Below are 27,548 nucleotides of genomic sequence, written 5' to 3'. Positions count from 1 at the left end.
GTGGCATTTCAATGCACCTTCCCACGTTCACAGGAAGATCACATCTTCCCCTCTTTCCGAAGAGCTGAGACGGAAGTACGGCATTGGAGTCACACCCCTCTGAAAAGGGGATGAAGTACGTGTTGTGTGGGGCACTACAAAAGTCAGCAAACTGGCAAAGTCGTCCAGGTTGACAGAGAGAAATGGGCCATCGACGCTGAAGGAGTGCGGCGAGAGAAGGCACAGCTCAACCATACACGTGGGCTTTTAGCCTCCCCAGGGGGTCATCCCTAGGCTGAACTTGGACAAAGACCACGAAAAGATCCTTGAATGTAAGGCCAAATCTCGCCAAGTAGGAAAGGAAAGAGGACAAATAGAAGGAAGAAACGAGGAGATGCTGCAGTAAAGTAATCTTATAAACAATTTTAAATGGAAACTGTTAAAAAGAAAGAAACCTTTGCCATTGTCAGCTGAGTTGCCCAGGGTTGTTTGTTAGATGAAGCTACAGTCAACTACGCTGCGGAGAACTTCGCAGTAAGAGAAGAAAAGAGGAATCCAGGGCTGTGAAGAGAGGATCCTGTCACTCTGGGCAAAGCCTAGAGACGCAGCGCGGCAGCGGTAAGTGTTACAGGAGGAGGAAAATCCAAGTCAGAGAGGAGAACGACGGGCAGTGGAAAAAGGTAAAAATCGAGGACACAGCGTGGAAGTGGCCTCAGACACGAGGGAATACAGTGTTTTGTCCGAAACCACAACAAAGGAAGAAAACTGGTGAAAATGGAATTGAAAGACAACTGGAGCAAGCTTACGGAAGACAGGTCCAGTGTTTTGAGGTCCTTGATGAGGAGAGCTGCTGGGGCAGAGATATGGACAAGGGGGGAGTAAGGCAGGTCGGAGTGAGGCAGGTTTACAGGAACCAGTGTGCCCTCTGGGCCGCTCCATACCACACTCCCTGATTCTCAGTGAAACTCAGACTTCCTAACCGCTAATAATCACAGCAGTTACACCTAATTACTATTACTATTATTTTTATAAATATTATAAATTACATATTTTATAAATATATATAAATTATATACATATATTATAAGTTACTATTATTTTACACAATAAAAGCTAAGGGATCTTCTGCTTTCATACTAGCCCTTATCTATCTATATAAAGTCTAACTTGCCGTAGGACTATTTTCTTTGGCACTTTGAGAAAATGAGTACAACAAGCTACAATATTTTCAGAGAACATTGAAAGAAAGTATTTTCTAAGTATCATACAGTAATTTCCCAAAAATCATTAAAAGGAGCTTTAATAAGATATTTCATATGGCATATTATGTTTTGGGGTATATTTAAGTTCCTGAATTTTCACAAATTAAATGTCAAAATGCTTCTCAGAACATGTGATTGAATGGGCAAACTGAAGGAAATAAATAATTTAGAAATGGGCACAGTATAAACTAAATTTGACCACCAGATTTAGTGGATTTTTTATTAATAGTGCTAAATTAATTACTGAACTGAGCTACTCAAATATTTGATTTCAGACTCATCCAGGCTTATAATTACACTTATAAAATTATTATATTTATATAAAGGCATTTTGCACTTGATTTCACTAGATTCATTTGTACGGCACATCTAGAAATTTAATAGCGCAAGGTAATCTATGCTCAATTAATAAAAGAAAACTTGATTACATATTCACCCTGGTAAAGAGAGGATCTAAGCCATTTGGAGCAGTGGTTGGACGGAATCTTCTCCTTCTCCATGATTCAAGTCTAGTTTCCCTTGTGATTCTTCCACTGGGGGGAGGAGGTGGAGGAGGAATAGGCATCATGTAATTGTTAATGTTTGGTAGTTGATAGCGATTCACTCCCTGTGAGTTGTCCATAGAGCTCTTGAACTTCATCACTGCCTTCTTGCCCTGTAATCACATTTCATGACATAACAACCAGTAAAACAGTAGTAGTGACTGATGCAACCCAAAATTAAAGACAAGACTGTATGATTTACATTGCACGTAAATACAACTGATAATAATAGGCAAACTCAAAACACTTCATTTTTTTAATTGAAAAATGCCATTTTGTAGTATCTACAGCAAGTTAAATTTTCATGATTTCCTAACCTTATTGAAGTGTATTTTTATGTCAGATACACAGTGATGACATTGTTATAGTACTTTGGGATTTTTCCTTAATAATCCATTAAATCCATTAAATCTTTAACAATTTAAAATCAAGGAGGTGGAAGTATTGTACTTTGAGGCAGGGTTGGATAGTTCACTTAACAATGGGGTGTTAGTTCTTTTCTCACATTGATTTCATCCATCAAGGGGTTATAATATTCCTTGATAATATAATGGCAAGGAACCAAATGCGGACTCTGACCCAAAGATTCTATTCAGCTTATTTTTTCCTACATATTCAACTTGTAGGAATAAATCCTACCAAGATAACTGTACAATATGTTGATGTAAATGTGTAAAAGGATACACACACACACACACACACAACAAATTCAGTTGAACGATCAAAAGGAGAATATTTAACTAAAAATTTTTTTTGTCTTTGTAATAGATTCTCACCAGGCTTCAAAAAGAATACTATGAATCTATTCATCCTGACATAAAAAGGTCTATGTGATGTGATCACACAATTCTTTTAAATGAATTTGTATGTGGATTTTGATACAATCAGGGATGACTGGAAGACTTTGAACTAAGGGTTGCCTTTGGGGATTTAGATTATTGGGAGATACCATTTTCCACCTTACATATCTTTGTATTATTTAAAAAAAATGTATCTCTGTATTAATCAAAAATTAAAAAGCACCAAAGGTATAATCAATCATCATATCACATTTTTCAAATATATTTGAATCTTGGTATTTTCATAAATTGGTCATTTTTGTGCATCTGAGGTAGCTTTCCAAACTTGAAGTCATCTTTAATCACTTTTACCTATTTTATACCAATTTATTTGGTACATTTCTTTTCAGCCAATTTATTCTTTGAGATGCTTAAATAGAGTAAAAAGTTATTTTAAGAAATGGGAGTCATTCTCCAAACATTTCTCACTGCTAATAAGTAAAAGCAAGATAAATAAAGGCACATATAGGCTATATTTTGATCGAAAACAACATTTATGTGAACAGAGAGGGATTTAAATAGATATTCAACAATGAATTTAGAACTGTTAAAATAGGTGATATTGCAGGAGCTATTTATGTTCTCATTTTTCTCGTCTTACACTTTCCAATTTTTCTGTGATGGTGTGCATTGATATTGTAACAACAAATATAAATTAAGTGAAAATAATAAGAATAAAATCAATGAATCCAGAACTTTGGGGACTTGGAGATTTTTAAAAATTATTATTTCTAAGTAGTTATCGGTCAGTTGTATGCCTTATTTGGAAATGGCTTAATAAATTTTTTAAAAAATTACCATGCCATTCCTTACCTTGCTTTTTTAGCCCACAGTGTCTTAGACAACTTTCCATGCTGCTAAAAATAAGTTTACCTCATATTTTTTGTTTAACATAATTTAATAAACTATAATGTTTTTAAACAACATCCTATTAAATTGTTAGGTATTTTCAATTATTCACTATTCCAAATACTGTAATACTGAGTATTCTTGAATCTATTCTTCTTCACATATCTGTATATTCCTAAAATAAATTCCTATATGTAAAAATGCATGAGCATTTAAAATATTGGTACATATTCCCAGACTGCCTTCACAAATAGTTATACTAATTTCTATACTTACCAATAGTGTATGAGAAACTCTTATTGTAAGGATAATCATTATGAATTAAGTCATGATTTTTACTCAATTGCATCTTAACCCACTCTGTTTTTGACCAGATTGTTTTTGCCTAAATTGAAGACCTTCACTCCTGATACTTAGAAACTTGCTAATGTCTGTTGTCCCTTCCAACAATTCCCACATTCATAACTTTTACGTTTTAAGAAAACAATAAGAATTTGGTGGGTACTCACTACATACTCAGCACTCATAAAGACTACTACTTCTTTAGAAATTTCTTGTCTGATTTTACATTAAATCTTCTTCATCATCGACACCATGGAAAAATAACATGTCTTCTGACAGCGTGGTTATACAGCATTGCAGTATAAGCTCCCGTAAGTTAGAGACTTCTGTAGGCCTTGATAATTGATATATCACTAATGCCTAGAGCAGGACCTAATCCATAGTAAGTGCCCAATAAATATTTACTGAATGAAAAGTGTATGTTTAGCTAGTTTAAATTAATATGAAATTAAACTCAGTCTTGTCAGCCTAAGAAAGTTACCATTAAGTGCCTATCCCTCAATTACTCATACCCCAAAACTTGCAAACAGGAAAATAAAAGGCCCTATGCAGATTTAACTAATAAATCCATCCAATGGCTCAGAGCAGAACTGGAAAATCAGCTGAAGAAAAAAAAAATCCCTCCCTAGCTGGCAGAACTTGAATATTACTTGATTAGTAGTATTTACATACCTAATAGGAAAAAGAATCTATCAAAGTATAGGAGCTTAGAAAAAATAATAAAATCACCTTGACAAACGTGGAATGTACCCATCCAAGCACTATCTAGGGGAAAGAAAATCCCACCCATTGGATTTTAAATATTTCTAGTCCTAATGGCAAAGTTATCCCTGAAAGACACAGGGAGTTAGCCAAAGACCTTTGAGTTTTCTGGTACCTTTGGCAAGCCCATTCCTAAGATGAGATAGGTACATCAACCCATTTTAACCTGATTCCATTCCCCTATATACCCTCATTCTGATTCCATGCTCACTAGGCAACCCTCTCATTGTGATCTGGCTTCTCACGGAGGTCTGTCTATAACAGGATAATGGACTGCTTCTACAGCTTTGATTATTTGATATCTGGTGAATTTAGGGCCCTTGATTATGATTTGGCTGCTGATTTTGGTTTACTACAGGGAGACAGATGAGCTTGTTCTGTGTTATTCTTGTTAACTTGAGGCAATGTCTCAGGATGTATCTGTTCCTGGACACTAGCTGAAACAGGAAATCTCTAGGCTTTCAATGTGGACCCCAGATCCTAGAGTGTCAGCCTAACTGACTGATGCCCCAAAAGCTTCTGCCTAGACTTAAGAACTACTCCTTAGACAAAGCGCTACCACTCTTGATTTAATTTTTCCTTCTTTCTAGGAAATACTGTTTAATTAACTAAAATAAGGTTTGTGAAAAGTGCTTCATAACCTGAAGAGCGTATTAAATGGATAAAATATTGGTTATTATTTGTAGAGTTATATTATACTTTTATAATGAAACACAATCATTTATTTGTCTGGATTAATTTCTTAGTATCCAGGTTATCTGTCAGTTCTAGATAAAAATATCTTAATTTCAAAAAAAAAAAAAATCTTAATCTCATATGTCTTAGGTTTCCTAATAAGAAATGGAACTAAATTCACCCATTTGAACACAGTGACAATTGTTCTCATGACACAGGTTCCTTCTTAAGCTGGCAAATGTTTCTTCTTCATGTTAGAAATACAACGATACCCTCCCTAATTACTGAATGTCTTCATTATTTGTCCCTCTTTGAGTAACTTGTATTTTATGTTTACCATGTTTCCCTCTGGTGCTCTCTTAAAATAAGTTAAAATTACCAGAGACATAACCTTGAAAAGGAAGCAAAGTTAAGCTCATATGTGTGATTAATTCACCATTTTCTAAAGAGGGACATACTTTTTCTTCTATATCCAACCTTCTCCAGAGTCAAACTTGAAGCAATTTCATACACTGACGGTAAAGTAAGTCAGCATGCAAATGCAAACCTATTCTTGGAAAGTTTCATTTTCTAGGTTCCATGTATGTAAAATTTAGAATCAGTCAACACTGGGTCTGTTCTGATAGAAGTCATATAAGAAGTTTCTCTTTGTTTTTCATACAACTGTTCAAATTAATGAAAGATAACCTTATATTATTATAAATCTATTCCTTCTCATTTTCCTTAATAACACAGAAATTATAGGCCTTCCAGTTAAAGTAAAATATAATTAAACAGAAGTACCTAGTAAATGCTTAATAAGTGCATAATATAAATTTCACTGAGTAGATTAATTGAATCTTGCATCTTAAAACTTGTGATAATCTAATATTCCAATGAAGAATAAAAAGATATTTCTTGAAGAAGTAACATTTACCCCAATGGGAAATGGAGCTTCATTTTCCAGCAATGAGGTTTTCGATCTGGATCCCGAAGTTATCTTTGGAACAGTTCCCACCACAGGATTACTGGGAAGAGGCTTTAATCGAATTGGAGGCTGCATATTTCCTGGGGCAGTGTATGGTCGAGGGGCTGTCTAGACAATTAGGGGAAAAAATTCCATTTAAATTAGTATCTTGACATGTTTCCAGAACCAATTAATAACCCAACAAATTGCCTAGAGTAATTAATGGTGCCTTTTTACTGAACAGATTAAACTTTAATTATGTCCTTCCATTATACATAGCCTTATGACCCAAAGTATTTGTTAAAACATATGGCGTGGAAGTCCTCTACATAACTAAATGCCACAATTATAGAGTATTCTAGACAAAGGAAATGTTCTCTGTTAGGTTCCCGTATTTAATTCGTTTTGTAAACTTGCTGACAATACCTAATTTATTCAGTGCATAAAATGGTTTTGCTCAATCAAATGTTACCTTGAATAATGTTCCTATTTTCGAGATCTAAAGGAGTATGATTGGAATGGACTCATTTCTGTTTAAATGTTTTCAACATAAACTACTGTAAGTTCTTTACATCTTCAAAATGGTGAAGTAAAAGCAGACAATATGATTCAAAAAGGAGAGAGATGATGCTTAACTATAATGCATTACCACTTTTTCAACTTCTCCCTAGAAATGCCAGGAAAGTAAAAATGAGAACCAGTAACTGGCAATTGGAAAACACTGTGTGAAAATGGAGATGTTTTCCAGGCTGGATAGTTTCCATTCGCTCTTCTTCTCTGCCTTCTCTGCCCTGCTCTGCCATCTGGGAGTCATTTCTTCATGGATGACACCTACTACTCTCCGGATGTTGGTTGGACTTGGCCAGTGAAGGTGCTGGCAGGAGATCAGAAGACAAGAGGCTAGTGGTTGAGGTCTTAACTCTTCTGAACCATTCCCACCGAGGCTGTGATGGGCCAGCTGGGTCTCTCTACAGAATCGAGAGCACCTGTCAGGCCGTCCTCTCCTAGCTTATAAGGACTGCCTGCTGGTGCTGGGACCCAGTCCTTCTCTCTCCCTCTCTGGCCTAGGTGCTATGCTTCCCAGGGTGCTGACCCCAACATACTTAACATCCCCAGTGGGTTTTTCTTAACCCTGCTGACATCTTTGTAAGTAGTTTCTTTATTAAACTCTTCCTAATTACCCTATATGTGTGAGCCATCTGTTTCCTGCTGAGACCCTGACTGATGCATTTTCCAATCAAGAATGTACTGCAGAGAATACCAAAAGGACCAGTATGGAGCATTAGAAATGCTGTTTGTGGCACTGACAGAACACTGTAAGTTTAGTATAAAAATGAGCAATGTTTCAAAAAGAAAAAACAAAAAACAAGTCTTTGGGACCTGTTGTTCTATTACGACAAAAAAGTTGGAAACCTGTTAAGAATAATCCATGTATATTTAGGTTAGAAGGATGGTGTATAAATGACTCATGAACAATGCTTAATGCACTGAGTCAAGAGCAGTGAACAACAAATATTCAACTCTGGAAAAGCATTGTGTAATCCATAAAAAAATGATGAGAGGGCAGCTCCTACCACCAAAAATTGGTCTGAGTGCCATCTTGACAAGCATGTCATATGTGGCCAAATGTCTGATTTTGTTAAGTCAACATTCATTGGATTCCGACTATACGCAGTATGAGAAAATTGAAAAGTAATTTTTAACATCTATTGGCAACACATGACAATTAGTGCCAAATAAACTACACAAATACTGCCAAACAGACAAAACAACAATAACAGAATATCTAAAACCTAACAGAACTTAGAATTAAATGTTATTTGGAATAAACCTACGAGGCTAGGAAAAATTCAAGTTTTCACAAAAGCATCTTATCCAAATGTATAAGCAAGGGAAGAAAATGGGTGAGCAGAGAAGAAAAATGATAAATTTGAGTATCTAGGTAGGTAGAAAGCCAGTTGTGACACAGACATGGGAAGGGTAGCAGAAATAATATTCCCCAATATCTGTTTTTCTTTCCTCACTAGTAACAGAATTTTTTATCAGGGAACATGGCTATCATAAATAAAGACTATATTTCCTAGCATCTCTTGCAACTCTGTACAGATATATGCCTCAGTTTTGGTCAATAAGATGTGAGCAGAAGTGATATAGGAAACCTCCAGATCATGCCTTTACAAGAAGTGTGCCATCACTTTCCCTTTACCCACTTCCCTGTGGCTGAACTATTCACACGGCAATCTGCCATCTTGGCTTATGTAAATGAGGGCAACACACTAAATTTGGCAGATTAATGACAAATTAGGAGTCTGAGCTTTTGATGACTTCATAGAGTAGAGATGAGCACACCAGCTGAGATTCACCTAAGTGTGTTGGGGTGGGGAGGGCATCCTTACATTTAAGTCATTGTTATTTTGGGTCTCTGCATACAAACCTATATCGTGACCAATACAGAAAGCCAAGTGGATTGACTAAGGCAACATTTGATTTAAAGAAACAGGACAGGAGAGTACATGAGCCAAAAGGCAAAATATCTTAAAACCCACAAAGATAAATCCAACTAGAGGTTTCTGAACAAGAGAATCAGATCACCCAAAAGAATTCTTTTGAACTATGTGAAACAAATAATGCCTAAGACTGTCTCTTGTCAAGTAATTCAACTGAACACAAGCATGCTGAAAATCTAATGTAGGAATTTAAGAAAGCAGGTTACTATAAACTAGAACATGATCTATTGGCTTCTGCGCTCTAAATTTTATTTCCCACATTTGCATACAAACATCATTCAGTTAGATGAATATGGCAGTCAAATGTTTAACTGATTACATTTATATCTAAAAACAAATTTGCATCATTCAACTAACAGCTGTGAGCTACAAACTGTTGTAGTTCACATCAGAAGCCACCTTAAATTTGCTATATTTTAAACTGTTTGCAATATATTTTCTTGGAATAAATATGGCTCTGTAGCTTAACATTTTCAAAACTGTACTAGAATGTGAATTGAAATTGACTACCTGGTGATTACCCAGCTTAGCTGAGCATTTCTAATTCTTACTAGACGATCTCTGGGGGTGAATTTTCCAAGCTTGTGCAGAATGAGTTGAATGGCTTTCCACAGTTTTAATGGGAATGGTGCAGCTAAAAGCCTATCTGCTACTCTGAAGGTTTAGGTTCAATTAGTGACCAAGTGCAATAACTATTCACTGGATTTTTTCTTTCTTTTTTCAAGAAAGTTAAAAGAAAAATCAACAGCAATATCCCAAGAGGATTATTATCTCCATCTCCAAGGCACTTGCTGGTCAGGAGTCAAATTTAAAGGATATGTATCCAGGCTGAGAGAAAGAAAATGAAGATTTGAATTTCTGTAAAATGGGAACCACAGTTCCAAGATCACAATAGGTATCCTTTACGGTGCAGAAGCACCCTAGGGGGTGACCAAGTGAAGAATCGTGGTTTACCAGACAGAAAGGCTTCTGAAGTGCTGGTGTCAGTGTTTCCTGTAATTTTAAAATTACTTTCTCACTCCTGCCACATTAAGATCTCCTGGATGTATCATAAACTACTTATTGAGGGTGTTCAGCTGGAAAATTGAAAAGAAAGCCTTTCAAGGGTTTTTCCCCTCTGAAACAGGTGGGAAGATAGAAAACAGCACTTGATTGTTTCTTTTGTTTCAACCAGTTTAAGCTTTTGAGAGCCTAGTGAATTTGCCATCCAAAAAAAAAAAAGCATTATTTGTGTATGTCTACATTTAAATGAAGCTTGGAAATATGGTAACAACAAAGGGAAAATGGTTGATTTTCATAACTTGAGCTGTTCATCGGGAAATGTCAAAACATATTTACCTTTGAGAAATGTCAAAGCTTAACACTATACGAGATGAACCTACTTCAACAATCTGTGAAAGCTTTGCAATTTCTCCCTAAATATTGTGCAATCCAAAAAAAGTTCATGTTAACAAGGAAATATATTAGGCCACACAAAGCAAGAATAAAGATGTGACCAAGCAATTCATTTACAACTTAAACCATCAACCTCCAGCAAATATTCTGCAAATCTTTTCCTGTACCTATATATTGTTTCAAGCTACCTCACCTTCCTTCAAATTAATCCCATCTCTATATTATAAATGAATCAAACTGGGATGAAACGTTGGTTTGGGCAATTTCTTTAAATAGAATCCCCACACATTTAACTATGTTTACGTTAGAGTATGTGCCCATGCTTTGATAAAAGAAACACAAATATAAGTATCTGGCCCAACAGGCTATACGGTATGATTGAATTTGTGTGCATAAAATAAGTTTGACAGATAAGGTGAGAGTGGAGGGAACAGTGAGGACAAAGTCCAGAGGTCAGAAAACACAGGACATATGTGGAATGACTAGTAGTTCAATCTTGCTGCATTGTAGAGTGCTAAAGGGTAATCATGAGGGGAAATATTGGGTTGGCTAAATTGAGGTCATATGGCTTAGGGTCTTAAATGTCAGGTGAAAAAGTCTAGGTTTTTCTAAAAAATGTCACAGAGCCAGTGAAGGCTCTGTGGTATTTGGGTATGTAAGTAACAAGTAATCTGCACTTTAAAGAAACTACTCTAGCACTAACAAGCAAAATGGATTTGACAAGGGTGATACTGATTGAAAGTGAGACGTTCAATAAAGACAGTTGAACAGATAGAAGACCACACTGGCATTCAGTAGGATTCACAGAATTATACAGAAAAGCACTCAGAATTCCTTCTGAGAGTAATTAGAAAGTATATATTATTTAGTCAGAATGGTACATGATAGAGTATTTAATATGACTCACCAGTGTTACTGGACTGGAATGTCCTTCATCAACCAGGACGCTATGGCCACGATTAGTCTTTGGGCCAGCTGGGGGGTGGGGAGACAGGACTGGCATGTTATTTTCTATAGACCACCTTGTGGGTTCTCCCTAGAATAAGAAAGTGATTGAACAAATTGATACATAATTAGCAATGAAGGTTAGGTTACTGCCTGACGGTTAAGAGATACTGTATTACTAAAGAAGTCCTTTCTCATTACTTTCAAAAGTGTTCCTCCTGAGGTCTATCATGACAGAAAAAGTTTCCATAGTTGTACTGGTACATTGGGTGTGGTAATGAGAGGCAGGAATTTCAGTCTGCTATATTAGAAGAAACGGCTGTACCCAAAGAAACAGCTATGGATACAGTGGATTTTAGCAGCAATGTTTATGAATCTGCTTTAAGCAGATCACTACAAGAAGCACGGTGTTCCTCACAGCTTTGGTCAGTAAAGACTACCAGAAACTACTACTTTTCTACCTTAAAAAAAATAATGAAATCATGCCCCAAGCAAAAAGGTTGCATATTATATGGGGAACTTAAATCACAGGTCTTTCACCAAATGCAGCTACAAAGTGAAAATTGTTACAAATAAAAATCATATAGGGAGGAACTGGAGTGTCTCTCAGGAATTTCTGCCAGGTTTGTAACATGTTCACGTGCTTAGTCAGCGCGTCCGCCAGCCGGGGTGAAAGTGAATCCCACACGGCTTCCGGCAGCGTTTGTCACTATTTCCAGGGACCATTTTTCTCCACCAACATTCCAGCAGTAAGTTAGAGAATTTATAACTCAGTCCTTGATGTAGGATAATATTGGCAAAGTTGAATTAACCACAAATCTCTACACACCAACTTTTCTGATCTTTTTTTTTTTTTAAGATTTTTATTTATTTATTTGACAGAGATCACAAGTAGGCAGAGAGGCAGGCAGAGAGAGAGGGGAAGCAGGCTCTCTGTCGAGCAGAGAGCCCAATGCGGGACTCAATCCCAAGACCCTGAGATCATGACCTGAGCTGAGGGCAGAGGCTTAACCCACTGAGCCACCCAGGCATCCCCAACTTTTCTGATCTTGAAAAAATGACCTATCTGTTGTTATTTAACAATACTTTTGTAACAAGATTCTCTTTTAATCATGATGGAATAGGCAGATTTGAGTCTATTAGGCAAGAGGGAAAAATTACCACCTTATATGTGGCAACGTATTCTCCAGAAGGTTTACAAATATTCCTTAGTTTGTGAAATGTATCTTGGGCCCCACATTTGTGACACGACACTGAAAATGAAGAATTACCTGATTCAACTGGCTCAGGAAATTGAATAAAACTGCCAACCTCAAATGAAATCTTTCAGACATGCTTAATTGAGCCTCTCAACCCCTGATTCAAATGTATATGCTTCATAAGTTGACTGCAAAGAAGGGATATCAAATATAAAAATAAAAATAAAAACAAATAAGGAAATTTTTAAATGCCTTGTACAGAACATCTAAATCTTAGGCTTTTGTTTGCCAAGATAGATCTTTCCCACTATATTCAAGGGTCACCTGTGCATGAAAATGTGCCACTGGATAATTCTGAGAATGCCATTTTCCATCACATTGGCAACATCACCATCTATTTTCAGTTTTTTCAGACACAAAACAAAAATCCTTGGGTCTCTGTCACATATCAATCAAGAAAAGACAAAAACAAAACTTCAAACTTGAAAAGGGTGTTTCCATGTTTGCTTTGAAAGCTTTATACTTTACAAAGTTGCAGAAGAAGCCCCTATTTTGCCATGAGCTTTGCCCCTATTTTGGGGGCCAAGATAGAGTCTTGGTGAAACCATCAACTGACTTCAGCCAAGAGTACTCAAAAGTAAAGTGCCTCAAAAAGCATCAATAGTGGTGCCACTGACTTTTTAAAATTATAAAATAATATTATGAAGTAAAAGAATTATGTAGCTCCTTACCTTAAATCTCTGAATTCGCTCCTTCCTAGCTAAGGTCTCCAGTTTTCTTTTTATTTCAAGCTGATGATAACGCTAAGTACAAGGGAAAGAAGAGAGGAGAGAATCATGTCAATTACAGCAAAGTTTTTTTTTTTTTTTTAGAGGAAAATAATCTCACCAGCTGACTGTATTCCCCACTTACCCCCTCCTCCACCTTGTCACTGAGATGGAGAAGAATCACCTGTGTAAGTGTGCAAGTGGGAATATAAATTGGTACAACTCTTTGGAAAGCCGATTCCTAATATAAAGCAGTGAAAGTGTCCCTACCCTTTAACTGACACATTTCACTTCCAAACCTAGGAGGAAATCGGAATTAAAAGAAAACATATCTGTGTTATACACAAAGATGCTACCTGAAAGGAATTTTTTCTTCAAAGTAAAAATTCAGAAGCAGTATAAATCTTAAAGAGGATGGTTAACGCTGGTGCACATCCATATAACGGGATAGAATATAATCATTAAAATAAGATTCATAAAGATTTTGTAAAGAAAAAATGGAAAATACATGTCATGAGGGAAAAATGTAAAATATGGAATTGCACAGAAATACAATTTAATTGATCAAGTTCAAACTGTGTGGCTGCCCCTGCGCCAGGAAGGGGCATCATGTGGGCGTCATCTCTTCTTGAACAATGCTAATTGCTAAGCGGTCTCATTGCATGAGTGCAGAAACGGAGGCAGAGGACCAGGAACTTGCTCCCAGGTCACACATCTGGTCAGTGGTGAAACTGTCATCTGGGGCTCAGTCTGCTGGACACTAACTTCCTGTTTCTTTGCTCTTATTTATTTACTTTTTTTTTTTAATTTATTTGACAGAGAGAGAGATCACAAGTAGGCAGAGAGGCAGGCAGAGAGAGAGGGGGAAGCAGGCTCCCCGCTGAGCAGAGAGCCCGATGTGGGGCTCCATCCCAGGACCCCGAGATCATGACCTGAGCCGTAGGCAGAGGCTTTAATCCACTGAGCCACCCAGGCGCCCCTATTTACTTTTCATAAGACTCTGGCCCCACATTTTTAGTATGTTTTTATTAATGCATAAATGTGAACAGAGATTAAAAGGAAATGTATGTCAACAGCAGTTCTCTCTGAGAGGAAGGATTCTATTAAGTTATTTTCCTTTGTGTACATTCTTGAGTTTTCCTAATTTTCTGTAATATATTAATTATATAATTTAAAAATAAACCTCATGTAAAAGTAAGCTGCTTACAATACTATTTGAAATCATTCAGACACATTTGAGGGCATTTGAAAAGTGTTTTTTCTGTGTCCTTGATCCCCTCGTGCAGCCCGTGGGACCCTCCCTGCAGGCTCGATCTTTCCCTAGCGAGCATCATCAGCCCTCTTCAGACACTTGCCTTTCTTCTCTCCCTCACCCTTCTTCTCTCACCCTCTGATCACCACACCTCATTACACTCACTACCAGCCATTTTCCATTGTCCATTTGTTTCCAAATCTGCAGCCCTCTCCCTCAACCTCCCTGTCTTCACCAAGGCCACCAATGTCTTTGTTTCTCGGTCACACCAAATTCCTTCTTTTCCCCAGTACTTCTGGGTTTCACCCTTCGGCAGCCTGCCAGCTGTGAGAGCCTGCCAGCTCTCTGTGGGGTCTGGTTTTCCACCAGGCGAGAGCTCCCCCCTAGTCCCGCTGCAGTCCCTGAGCTCCCAGCCTCCCCCCCACCCGCGCGGCAGTCCCTGAGCGCCATCAAGCGCGCGCGCCACCTGCCGCGCTAGCGCCCCCCCAGCGGTGCTCTGGCTCCTTCTCCCCAGCCCCTCCTCGTTCAGTCAGTGTCAATCTTTCTCCCGGTTCACATCTCCTCTCATCTGGGAGAGCTGCCTCTCCCCAGCGTCTCCACGACTGCTGTTAGCCCTCACCCTTCGGCAACAGCTTCCTAATTGACCTCCCACCTCCAATCTTTTCCAGCTCATTAATCCATCTCCCACATTTTTAGCAACATCATCTTTCTAACACGGCTCTGCTCATTTATTTCACGCCCCTGCTGAAAAAACATCTCATCGCCTCATCACCTACACTCCAAACCTCGCTGGGGACTCAAGGCCCTCCAGAAACCGGGCCCGGCTTACTGAAGAGTGTCACTTCCTGCTGCTCTTTCAACCAACCCACTGTGTGGTCTGGCCTCAGTGAGCTTTCTTGCCCAGCCACGGTGTCCTCTCTTCTCTTACCTCAGGCCTGCGGTCCTCAGTCTCTCCAATGCCTTTCTCAGGCTTTCCTGTGGTGCCTCATTTAGCCTTCCAGGTCCAGTTCAAAGAGCAGGACCTCTGTTCAGCCTCCTCTGACTCTCACAGAGGCAAGTCATCATCCCAATCTTCCTTGAGCCCGGTTGTTTTTTCCTCTCTCCTAGCATGTGATCACTTTTCACAATAGTTTTTTATTTTGTTTTTTGCTTTTTTTGGCTTTGGATTTTTTTTTTGTTTTTACATCTCATGGCTACATCACATAACTTCATACTGGCCCATGGTAAGCCTACAGTTAATGACTGACGTTTCTTGTATGTATGAATACATGAATATTAATATATAACAGCATTAGTAAACAGCATTGGCATAAACTAAATGTGAGACACGTGACAATTTAGAGACAGATATTCCATTTGTTAATTATATTAATATATTATATATCACAATTATATATTACATTTTATAAAATTATATATTACATATTAACACTTATCTAAGGTATCTATTCCAAACTTTAAGAATGTATGAAGACTCTTAAATAATAACATATTTAACAGTTATGATGTGTCAATTACATGAAAATTTGGAAAACTAAACTTCAAAGATCAAAGCTAATACCGAACTTGGTACCTATTGGTTAAATTTGAAACTAGGTATAGATTAATTTACTGTACTATTCTCTTAACACTAGTTGCAGAATTCCGACTAATACTCTTATAAGCAAGTGAATTTGGGGACCGTAAACAATGATCCCACATAATTCATGCACATGATATAAAACATAAAATGAATTCCTAAATTAACAGATCATATCTTATCTGAATGCAACACTTGCTCAATATAATGGTAGCATAATAATAAATATTTTAAGTGGCACTACACTTAGTATTGGTTTACTGGTGATTCTACAGTTGTTCATAAATGTTTACTGCACTCACAGTTCAATGCTTTCACCAGCCAAGTTTTCTGATTTACTGCTGCATGGCCAAGCGAAGAAGTGACATGCTTTTTCATGGAGATTAAAATGGTGTTGATGCTTGAAACTATAAGTTCCATGGAGCAAGGCTAAAATAATTTATCAAGTTAGCTAGATATCCTACTAAAAATGCCATGTCAGTCTTGAAAAAAAAAGTTGTTGATGCTTAGTTTATGAATCTACGCTGACCAATGTGGCCTAAAGTAGGAGGGACAGCAGATGTTTCAATGCTTCTTCCCTGAAATTTAGCATACGGCTTAGCTTCAGAGCCTTAAAAGAATAACAAATCTGAAATAATTCATGGCAGTGGAATTACTGATATTTAAACAGATGTCACTTTTTTTTTTTAGCAAATGGAAATTGAGGTACAGATGGTGAGGGCCGGTATGTTTTTGAGTAGCCATTATGGATTAAAAATCTACATTTGTTAAATTAAATACCACAAAATATATACTGATGTCCATATTTTTCCCTAACTGAAACGGAGAAAAGCTTAGTCTCTTGGCGTCTTGCTACCTAGAGAGAAGAAGAGTATTTCTCAGGGAACATTGTTCCATTCCTTTTCCATGAAATACAAGAGGAATTCCTCTGCTTCTGGGTATAGGAGTGTTATTAATTGTCATATTAGAAAGTATCTATTATAAAGAAAATGTAATTACTTTACCTCCATGTCAAGAACCTTATGGAAAATAGCCTGAGCTAGGCACTCCCGGATATATTTTTGGTGATCCTTCTTCATGATATTTAGTTTGTATTCTTTTTCAGAAAGTATCCTTCCACTTCTTGTGATCTGACATGAATAAATAAAACAGACATGGAAATACAAAGCAGAAAATGTACTGTTCCTTACCAAAAAGGGAGCTAGAAAGCGACAGAGAGAGTGGCAGTGTCTTCTAAGCATAAGAGAGTATACCACTATAGTTGATAAATGCTCACTTTTAATGAATATTTCATAAAGAAAAAAATCAGTCTCATATACCCATCATTGAGAAAACACACACAGGTGGTGCACTTGACGTTTAAAACAAGGTTTTCATTAGAGTTACAATGTCTTCTTGATGGAACCCAGGTGTTCCTTTCATTTCTTTTTTTTTTTTTTTTTTAACACATTTGGGAAGAGGAGGTGTGGTGCCACCTTGAAACAATGAATAGGAGCAGTGATCACAGGACTGATGATCTTACAGGAAATGACTCTGAAGGTCAAAACATGTAAGCTACAGAGGTGCTCATCAGTTTGTTTTAAAAATAATTGGTTTCATTATTTTCACACTGCTTTTTCTCCTTCCACTCTCCAACCCAGAATGTAATTTAATTTGTCATGATTCAGATTTTTTTCAGATTATGCAGGGCTGCAGATATAAAATATTCCAGACTGATTTCAACTGGCATCATTGAAAATGCCAGAAGTCGTAGTTTCTGCTTTTTATTTACTTGTTTTTCTTTTCTCTTACTCCTTCCTAAGGGCCTATTTGGTATTATGTTTCTGTATCTTCTGTAAACAGAAGGAAGGTGCTGTCCTTTCTGGATTGTTCATCTTCTTCCTTTCCACTTAATTATGCTCTGCTCCTTCAGGTCTAATCCAAGGCCACATACTCCTTAATTTTGATAACTAGTTTTATAACACTGTTGGTTCAATGTATTGGAGCTCAGAGACTAAGGAGAGTTGTGTTACAAGTGATTGGATACTGATGATCTTTTCTTATATAGCTTTTTTTCTCCCAATGGAAGAAAGGGGTATCGTTCTAAAAAGTGTTTCCAATCACAAATAACTCAGTCTTTGAAATGTGTTGTCTGTCCATGGGATATCGTGCTATTTGTTTCCAACAAATAGCACGATAAATGAGAAAAAATGTTGAGAACATCTTGTACTGTGGCCCCCTCCCCATTTAACAGGTGTCCTCGTCCTCTCCCCTCTGAGAGATCTGATTTCCCCAACTAGATTGGAAGCTGCTACAAGGGCAGAAGTTCTTAAACTTAAGCCTGCATCAGAATCAGAAAACAAGTTGAAAAACAGATTGGTGGGCCTTCGCCCACAGCTGCTGACTCAATAGGTCTGGGGTGGGGCTCTAAAATTTGCATTTTCTAACAGGTTCCCAAATGATGCTGAACACTGCTGAGTCAGGAACTGTATTTGAACCACCGTACTAGAGAAATCTTCCTTATTTGAGTTGTCATGCGCGTAACCAATGTTCAAAAAATGCTCGTTAATGTGTTGATGAGTACATACCAAGTCCTTCCCATTTATACATAAAGTTCGCAGATTGTTATCCAAAGAAGTAATGTTAATAGTGACCACAATAATTGCAACAAGCATTTATGACACATCTCTTATTGCCACAGCAATCCTGAGGGCTGGGTAGCATTGTCTTCATTTAACAACTGAGGAAGCTGGAGTTAAGAAAGTGAGCTGTGTGAATTGCTCAAGAGTCTATGACTTGTAAATGGCAGAGCCAGGTTTCAGCCAGGTCTGTCTGATAACAAAGCCCTGGGAGACAAAAAGCAAGCTCTCTGGAGACCTACCCAGCCAGAGTGCCAAGCACATAACAACAATTAGAAACACAATGCATATCCTTTCAACACCATGGCAACAAGGGTTAAGGAAATTCACTGTGTTTTAAGAAGGTAAACAGCTAAAATCCTTACTCACACTTTCTATAACCACACCCACTTCTTTCAATGGACAACTATAGTATTTTTTAAAGGTTTTCACATTAAGAACATTTAGAGAAATGGAAATCTTGTGGAAATGATAGTTTTGGACCTAAGGAAAGACACGGAAGTTACCAATAAACCATCCAGGAAATGAAACAGGTTTTTAAAATTCAAGGGGAAATTTTGAACTGTTCATATCTTCCACATGATATTCTGTGATTACTAAAAATAACAATTTTTTTTCCTGAAGACAGTAAAGTATTCTCTATGCTTAATCCCTACCAGTTCCTGGCTCATACAATGTGTTCAATAAATATGTGTTGAATAAATGAATGAATAAACAAACAAGTAAAATATGCTATTGGAAGCTCCTAGGGTTTTTCCTCAATAATTTATAAGCAGCCTTAGCGGTCATTGTGACCTCTCTTCCTATCTTTTGAAACACAGCTTCAAAAAGATAAATCAGAGCTCTGGAAAGAAGTAATTTTTCTAAAATGAAGGAGCGACGAGAATGTTGTCCCTAATTAGCTCAAAGAAGAAACCAGAAAAGGGAGAGGGAACTACTGGATTTAATGAAACAAGAGGGCAGGTATGAAATAAGCCAAATCTTACCAGCCCTGATCTTAAGAGATGCCGTCTTATCCTTGTGTTGTTGAAATATCCAGTCAGGTGTTTATCGGTAAGACTATTATATGCCGCCAGCAATCTGGAAGAGAAAAATGGAACCATTAAGGTTTTATGAAGTGCTGCCTGATAGCCAAGCGATTCTTGACTTTCTCATCCCCAAACTGTGCATAATCATTCACTCCTCCAGACAGCTAGTCATTCATGTATGTGTTCAATAAACAGGTATTGAGGACTTACAGTTTTCCAGGTTTTATGATAAGAACTGAGAGACAGTCCTGACATTGTTTATTTTGCAGACAAGTATGGAAATCAGACATGAACAATTATACTGGGTGTGAAAAATCCAACAATAGAAATATGCAAAACTCATGGGGACACAGAGAGGGAGACTACCAACTCCAGTTGTCAGGAAAGTCTTCTCAGAGGAAGCCTGATGAGAAATCTGGAGTTCCTTCCAAGGACTCTTCAGCCCCTACCCTAAATTCCAGCAGCAAACTTAAATGTACTTCCTCAACATATTCTTCCATATCTTCAGGACACAACGCTGACACTACTGCCAAGGCCTCTCTCTGACCTGTTAGCTAGTGGATAGGATCAGAGATTCACAATCATCTCTTCTCCCAGCAAATATTCCCCAGTGCAAACTGGATGTTCCACTCCCCTTCCCTAAAACCTTGAGGTACACTACATATCACATAAGATTGGAAGGGCAGGATCTTGTGTGATTCTTAGTATCCCTATGGAAGTATTTGTTGTGTACCCAAATAATGATGTGTTCAATAGGGGAAAACACAATTTTGTTTGGGTCTCTTTCCTACTGGTATAAACTTCTAAGTTTAAGTTTAGCAGCCTGGAAGTCTTAACTTCCATATCTATATCTATAGCTATGTCTCTATATCTCTCACAATTTCAAGAATTCCACATCCAGAACTCCTCCCCTCCCCCGCAAAATTCATAGATTACTTTTGATTTTTAGGGTCTTTTATTTTAAGAGTTAAAGGAAAACAAATTTGTTCCTTGATTACATCTTACACCTTGGAAGGTGGTCACTCCGAGTCTACAATCAAAGTTTGAAGCTATTTTTTTTTAAAGATTTTATTTATTTATTTGACACAGAGAGAGAGACAGACAGCAAGAGAGGGAACACAAGCACAGGGAGTGAGAGAGGGAGAAGCAGGCTTCCCACTGAGCAGAGAGCCTGATGCGGGGCTTGATCCCAGGACCCTGGGATCATGACCTGAGCTGAAGGCTGACGCTTAACCTTCTGAGCCACCCAGGCGGCCCTAAAGCTATTTTTTCTAAGTTTTAACTTACCCTCCACTGATTATCATTACCTTACAAAAGCATATGCACCCACATTTACATGTGTATATCCAGGTAGGCACGTGTGTTCATCCATATACATAAATGTGAGTGTAGGTACATACATGTATATATAGAGAGAGAGCTGAAGGCAGAGAGAGACAGGTAGAGAGAAAGAGGCAAAGAGGGAGAATTCACAAGCCTAAACATATCCCTAAAATAAGGCTGTCTTTAAAAAAATGTATACCCTATTACCTGCAGCAAAGATTCACAGTCTATACATGTGACGAGCACTTAATCCTTAACTTACTTGGAGGCCACAGCAGGGACGCATATGATACAGTCAAGTAAATGTCATTAGTGACAATTTTATTTAGCTGCCTTAATTACATAGAGATGGTATTGGTGACCTTTTCCTGCTTCTTTTCTCCTTAACGCCCATCTTAGGAAAGTTATATGCTGTCAAATGGTAAAGAAAGTTTAATTTTGTCCACAAAAGACACTGAAAGCAGTTACAAAGCCCAGAAGCCAAGATGCCACACGAGAAGCCATTATTTCATGGGGTTTATGTAAAAAGACAACCTGAGGGCTTCTGTAATGCACATACGAAACCAGCCCCAGATAATGCTTTGAAACCATCTTTTAAATGAACTGTCTTGGTGTCCTATAGTTCATCAAAGGTTTCCTGTCTCCAAAAGGTCAACACTGTATCCCTTACCCTTTCTGAATCTCAGAATATCTTTTCAGCAACTCTTATCAGAAAGGTGAGCAGGTGTCTCTTGGTCCTAACAATCATGATTCCACAGTTCACAGATTCTTAAGATAAATTATTAGACAGATATCATATATAGTCTTTTGTCTGTTTTTCAGGCTCTAGTTTAAAAAAAATCAATAGTTTTGGGATAGCTGTGAGTGCTAAAACCCTGATTAAATGAAATAGGGTCAAAAAGTTAGGATAACATGAACTTTAACTTCCCTACTGGCTGAAAAGAATCCCCTTTTTTCAATTCAGAATTTGTAACTTTTTCAATATTTAGGTCCTAAGAATAATGCTCAGCCAGCTTTGGCGACACCTCATCCTAATTCTGCCCCCTCAGCCTCATACTAAATGAGTATGTGTCCATGACATTCCTCCAGTCTTACCGAAAGGTCCAATGGAGTTGAAACCTTTGAACACATCAGCTTTCTCACCTTTAAAGATTGAAAGTCCCTGGTTGGGATGCTATTTGTAAAACAACTCTTTCCCTGACTATCATATATCTGGCCTTGGCAGAAAATTTGAAAAATAACTAGCTGGGTCCATCCGGGGTCACTGATTTCTTTTTCAGCAGTGCCTAATTTTTTTTTTTTTTAACTGAAACTTTAGAGTAACAAACTGTTTGATAACAAGAAATTGTACTAAAGTAAATTATATACAGAGTTAGTAAAACAGTTGTTAAGGACTGAATGTTTGCTTCCCCCTAAAATTCGCATGTTAAAATCCTAACTCCTGCGTGATGGTATTAGGAGGTGGTGGGCTTCCAAAGTAATAGGATCAGAGCGTGGAGCCCTCATGAATGAGATTGGTGCCCTTATAAAAAAGACCCCAGAGAGCGCCCTTGACCCTTTCACCACATAAGGAGACAGCAAGAAAACAACCCGGTTTGAACCAGAAAGCAGCTCTCACAAGACACTGAATCTGCGGGCACGTAGATCTTGGACATCCCAGCCTCTAGAACTGTGAGAAATATATTTCTGTTGTTTAAGCCACCCAGTCTGTGGTAGTCTGTCCTAGGAGACTGAAGGGACTACATTAGCAGTCAAAGCAAACATTTCTATTGTATCCATGCAAATGTCACCCTTGTTCAGACCATGAAACCTCCACAGGGAGATGGTAGTAATCCTGTGTCTCAGCCACAACCGTGGTCTGTCTAATCCTCTCGGCTCTGCTTCTCTTCCTGTGTGCTTGGTATGGGTTTGTGGCCTCCCTTTGCACTTGCTCAATTACAAGAGCTTTACTGACCCGGCCACAAATTTTGATTAGTAGAGCTTTTCTGATGTTTCTGCCTTTGTCCTCTCCAGTCACTGCCACTGTTCCCCCAATACACACACCCTTTTCTTTTCTCTCTTGCCCTCAGCAGAGCCCTGGGCCAGATGAGGTCACCTCACCTGAGGTGATTGTGTTGCACCTGCAGCACTCCACTCCCTTTGTAAGTCACTCTCTGCACCACTGGTCAAAGCTGGACTTCTGGTCGTGCTACCCTGTCCCATGATCCTCCCTGCTGTGGTCCATAAGATCAACAACTGCGCTGATCACAGCATTTACCAGGCCACTGTGACTATATCATTCAAAGACCATGCTGTTCATGCCAAGTCCCACAGCTAAATGCTAAGAGAGGCCTAACTCATTGGCTTCTTCATCTGATGGACAAGCCTACTTACCCATCCTCTGGTCACCAAGTGGAGAACAACCCACTATCTGGCTCAATGCACCAGGGAAGACGGTCCCCCAGGAAACAGAATGACCCTGTCTCTATGACGGGTCCTGTTTCCTCCACTCTGATAAACACCCCACATTCCTGCGGTGTAGGGATTAGAGGAGCAGGCTGCTGAGTCACTGGGAGTGCTGCCTTCCCAGCTGCAGTCCTTCAACACTTAACCCTGGAACCCCTGCCTCCCACTGTGTAGAATATATAAATGGAGCTCTGAAGTAATTAAGTCGGTGGTTCCTATCAATCCCTCCATCTGCCCCCAAAGAGAATCTATCCCATAAAAACCCCATCTGAAAAGACAAGCACTATAATATTATTAATCAAAAGCATTTATTGAGCACTGACTATTTTCAGGGCATTCCATAAGATACCAGTGATTCAGAGATGGCATAGACACTGCACCCACAGAGTTCCCAATCTAGTATACAAGGGGAAAGTATACATATACATACAGTGTGTGTGTGTGTGTGTGTGAGCACGTGGGCATACTTTATTTCTTCCTGTGTCATAGGTCGATTCATTCACAAATAGATAATGCATATTTAAGTGTCTCCATGTCAGATTCTGTGCCCTAAGTTGGGCAAGAAGTATAATATTCCCATCCCATTAGCAGATTACAAAGCCCTGCCACATACAGTCTCACGTGATTTCTTTTAGGCCCATGGAATGAAAGCTAGTACAGCGCTCCCATCTTCCTGAAATGGAAAATCTCTAAAACAAGATTATCATTTAACCTGAGCCAGTCATAGAAAAGCCTGACTAGGGTAACACTTCTTCACGTACCACAGTGATAGAAGAATTTCTTCTGGCCTCAGCGATCTGGAACCTAAGCCCTCTCCCAGCACTGCCTCTCCCCAAACTGTCTACCTTTAAGGGGAGAGACAGAGGCAGTGGTCAAGACTCCAGCTCCAGTTCAATCCTGGCTTCACCATTACTGGTTCTGTAACTGGGAGCAAGTGACTTACTATACCTTGGTTGTTCTACCTTCCACAAGACACTAGAACATGAACAAGATGCGGCCAAGTTCTTCACCACTCTATAACTAGGATCGCTTTTCCTCCAGTTTCCAATAGCATGTTTCTCATTTCCAACTCAGACCTCATTGGAATGGCCTTTACCATCCGTATTTCTACCAACATTCTATACACGATTATCTATGTGTTCTCTAAGATGAAGGAAGCTTTTTCTCCAGCTCCCTTTTATTTTTTGAGCTCTCACCAGAATTACAGGAAAATTCCTTCACAAGAAAATACTTGCAAACCATATGTCTGATATGGGGTTAATATCCAAAATATATAAGGACCTCATACAACTCAAAAGTAAGCATAATAACTATAACAACAATCCAGTTAAAAATGAGGAGAAGACCCGAAAAGACATTTTTTCAAAAAAAAAAAAAAAAGAAAGAAAGAAAAATACAAATGGCCAGCAAGTATGTGAAGTGATATTCAGTTTATCATCAAGGAAATGGATATCAAAACCACAATGAGATAATCACTTCACATCTGTTAAGATGGCTGTTCTCCAAAAGATAAGAGATTTTAAGTGTTGGTGAGAAGGGAGAGATGAGGGAACCTTTGCACATTATTGGTGGGAGTGTAAATTGGTACACTATGGAAAATAGTATAGAGGTTTCTCAAAAAATTAAAAATAGAATTCCCATAAGATCCATCAATCCCATTTCTGGAAATACTTCCAAAAGAAATGAAATCATGATCTTCTAAAGATATTTGCACCCCCAAGTTCACTGCAGCATTATTCATAATAGCCAACTCATGGAAACAATCTAAGTGTCCATCAATGTATAAAAGGATAAGGAAAATGTGGTGAATACACACACACACACACACACACACATACACACACACACACACACACACACTGGACTATTATTCCACATTAAAGAAAGGAAATCCTGCCATTCGCAATAACATGGATATATTTTAGGGCATTATACTAAGTTAGGTAAGTCAGAGAAAGAAAAATACTGTGCAATATCACTTGTACGTGGATATTTTTTAAATGAACTAATAGAAATACTGAATGATGGTTGCCAGGGATTGCACGTAGGAGGAATGAAGAGATATTGGTGAGAGGGTACAAATTTCCAGTTACAAGATGCATAAGTTCTGGGGATCTAATGTACACCATGGTGAATACAGTTAACAATGTTGTATCACATACTTGGAAGTTGCTTAGAAATTATGTATTTTAAAAAGAATTATGCAAGATGATGAACGTGTTAAAGAAAGTTATTGTGGTAAACATTTTGCAATATCAACATCTATCAAATCATCACATTGTACACCTTAGACTTACACAATATTATATGTCAATTATAGCTCAATAAAGCTGGAAAAAACCTTTTGCACCTCAAAACTTTTCCAGTCACTACTCCATTACCAATTCCAAACCTGCTTCCACATTTTTAGGTATTTGTTATAGCAGTATTCCACTTCTTGGAACCATTTTCTGAGTCTGTTCAGACTCTGTCACAAAATGAACTGGGTGACTTAACCAACAGATATTTATTTGCCAGTTCCGGGGGCTGGAAGTCTGAGGTCAATGCGCCAGCACAGTCAGGCTCCTGGTGAGGCCCTCTTCCTGGATGGTGAACAGCCATCTGGTCTTTGTATTCTCATGTGGCACGGAGCAGACGGAAAGGCAAGCTCTTTCTCCTATCTTCTTACACGGGCACTAATCCCATCATGAGGGCTCCATCCTCATGACCTACCTCTCAAAAGCCCCAGCTCCAAATATCATTGCACTGGGGATTGTGGTTTCAGCATATGAATCTGAGGAGGACACAAGCATGTGGTCCAGAACAGAAAGCACAATTGTCTTTTTTGTCTTTTGTGGATAAGGAAAACAAACCTTAGTTTAAGTCACTTGCTAAAGATCATATAACCTAAAACTTGTTCCTTATAATATTTGCCAAGTCACAGTGGAACACCACTCACCAGGGCTTGCTAAGGTGGGGACCAGGATGTTAAGTATGATGACAGACAAATAAGAATCAAGAAATCATCACAGAAAAATGTAATTCCATAAATTCCCTGGTACAAAAATAGAAAAATTTTAAAATGAAAATACTTACAAATGAAATTAATGCATAACTTCATTTGTAAGTAGCCATATCATTAGCATAAAAACAATATTCTGAAATCTTTAAATTATCTTATTCTCTAATATATATTTCTGCAATCTGCCTTATGATACAAATTTCCCTAGCAAACTTGTTCAGAGAGAATATAAAGAATAATTTTGACACAACCAGTTTTATTTAGATCAAATTGTGGTTTTGCCTATCTGAATTAATGAAGCTTGTACTAGTTTATTACTGCTACTATACCAAAGTTCCACAACTTAGTAGCTTAACATGAATTTATTGCCTTATACTTCTGGAGGTCAAAAGTTCAAAATGGGTCTCACTAGACTAGAGTCAAGGTGTCATCAGGACTATATTCCTTCTGGAGCCTCTAAAGAAGGATATTTTCTGCATTCTAGAGGCTCCCCCCATTTTCTTTTAGGGTCAGCTGATTAGCAACCTTAATTCCATGTGCAAACTTAATTTCCCCTTGCCATGTAAATTTCACATGTTCTGAAGACTAATACAGGGATGGACTTCTTTGAGGGGCATTCATTATTCTGCCTATCACAAGGCTTTTCCTATATGCCAGATGCCAGGGAGCAGAAACACTAGATGCTGAATGTTATGGCAATAATATATACACTGTTCAAGGGCCACGTTCAATCATGCCAGTGATCCTCACTTTCAAAAGGGACACTTCCCAAATGGAGGAAGACAGTTCTTGGCACCATACCAGGATGTATAACATAAACTGGAGCCTAAATTCTGATGTGCCAAATATGAGCACTAAGACAAAAGAACAGGAGGTACGCTAAGGAGTCAATATATTTAAACAATAGATTTTTCTCATAAGGATAACAATAGAGAGATAACTTCTTTAGGCGAATGTAATATGTGAAAAGACAGTTTAGCCCATAGGATGTAATTGCACTTGTGTCAAACATCAATTAATCAGCACTTAACATATTTCATGAAATTCAAATAATGATTATATGAAACACTAAGAAAGAAGAAAATTTTGCCAATTACATTATAGCATGCCATTGATGTAAGCACAAATGATTTTAGTAATGTTAAAATGTGAAAGAACCTTCTTAATATTGATGTAATAGGTCACTATGTATGCTTAATTACTGCACATATATAAATAAATCTGGGGAAGAGGAAAGAATATGGCAGGATCCCTACCATTAAAAGCCTCAAAATGAGATTAGAGAGAAGGATT

At 38.1% G+C, this 27,548-nt stretch overlaps 1 protein-coding gene across 1 annotated transcript in view; it reads right to left on the bottom strand.

Annotated features, from left to right (window-relative positions):
• Window positions 1-27,548, bottom strand: part of ERICH3 (glutamate rich 3) — a gene marked incomplete at its 5' end in the record, with an annotated part of 95,903 nt that overhangs the window by 53,304 nt on the left and 15,051 nt on the right. Inside the window, 6 exon segments of the mRNA XM_080801687.1 lie at window positions 1,678-1,896; window positions 6,167-6,325; window positions 11,006-11,134; window positions 12,974-13,045; window positions 16,845-16,970; window positions 19,445-19,538. Of these exon segments, the coding sequence (XP_080657813.1) occupies window positions 1,678-1,896; window positions 6,167-6,325; window positions 11,006-11,134; window positions 12,974-13,045; window positions 16,845-16,970; window positions 19,445-19,538 (799 nt within the window).

This window comes from Martes martes (assembly GCF_963455335.1).
Source record: "Martes martes genome assembly, chromosome: 4".
NCBI lineage: Eukaryota > Metazoa > Chordata > Mammalia > Carnivora > Mustelidae > Martes > Martes martes.
Note: the sequence above shows the minus strand (reverse complement) of the source record. Positions and strands in the feature narration are given on the sequence as shown.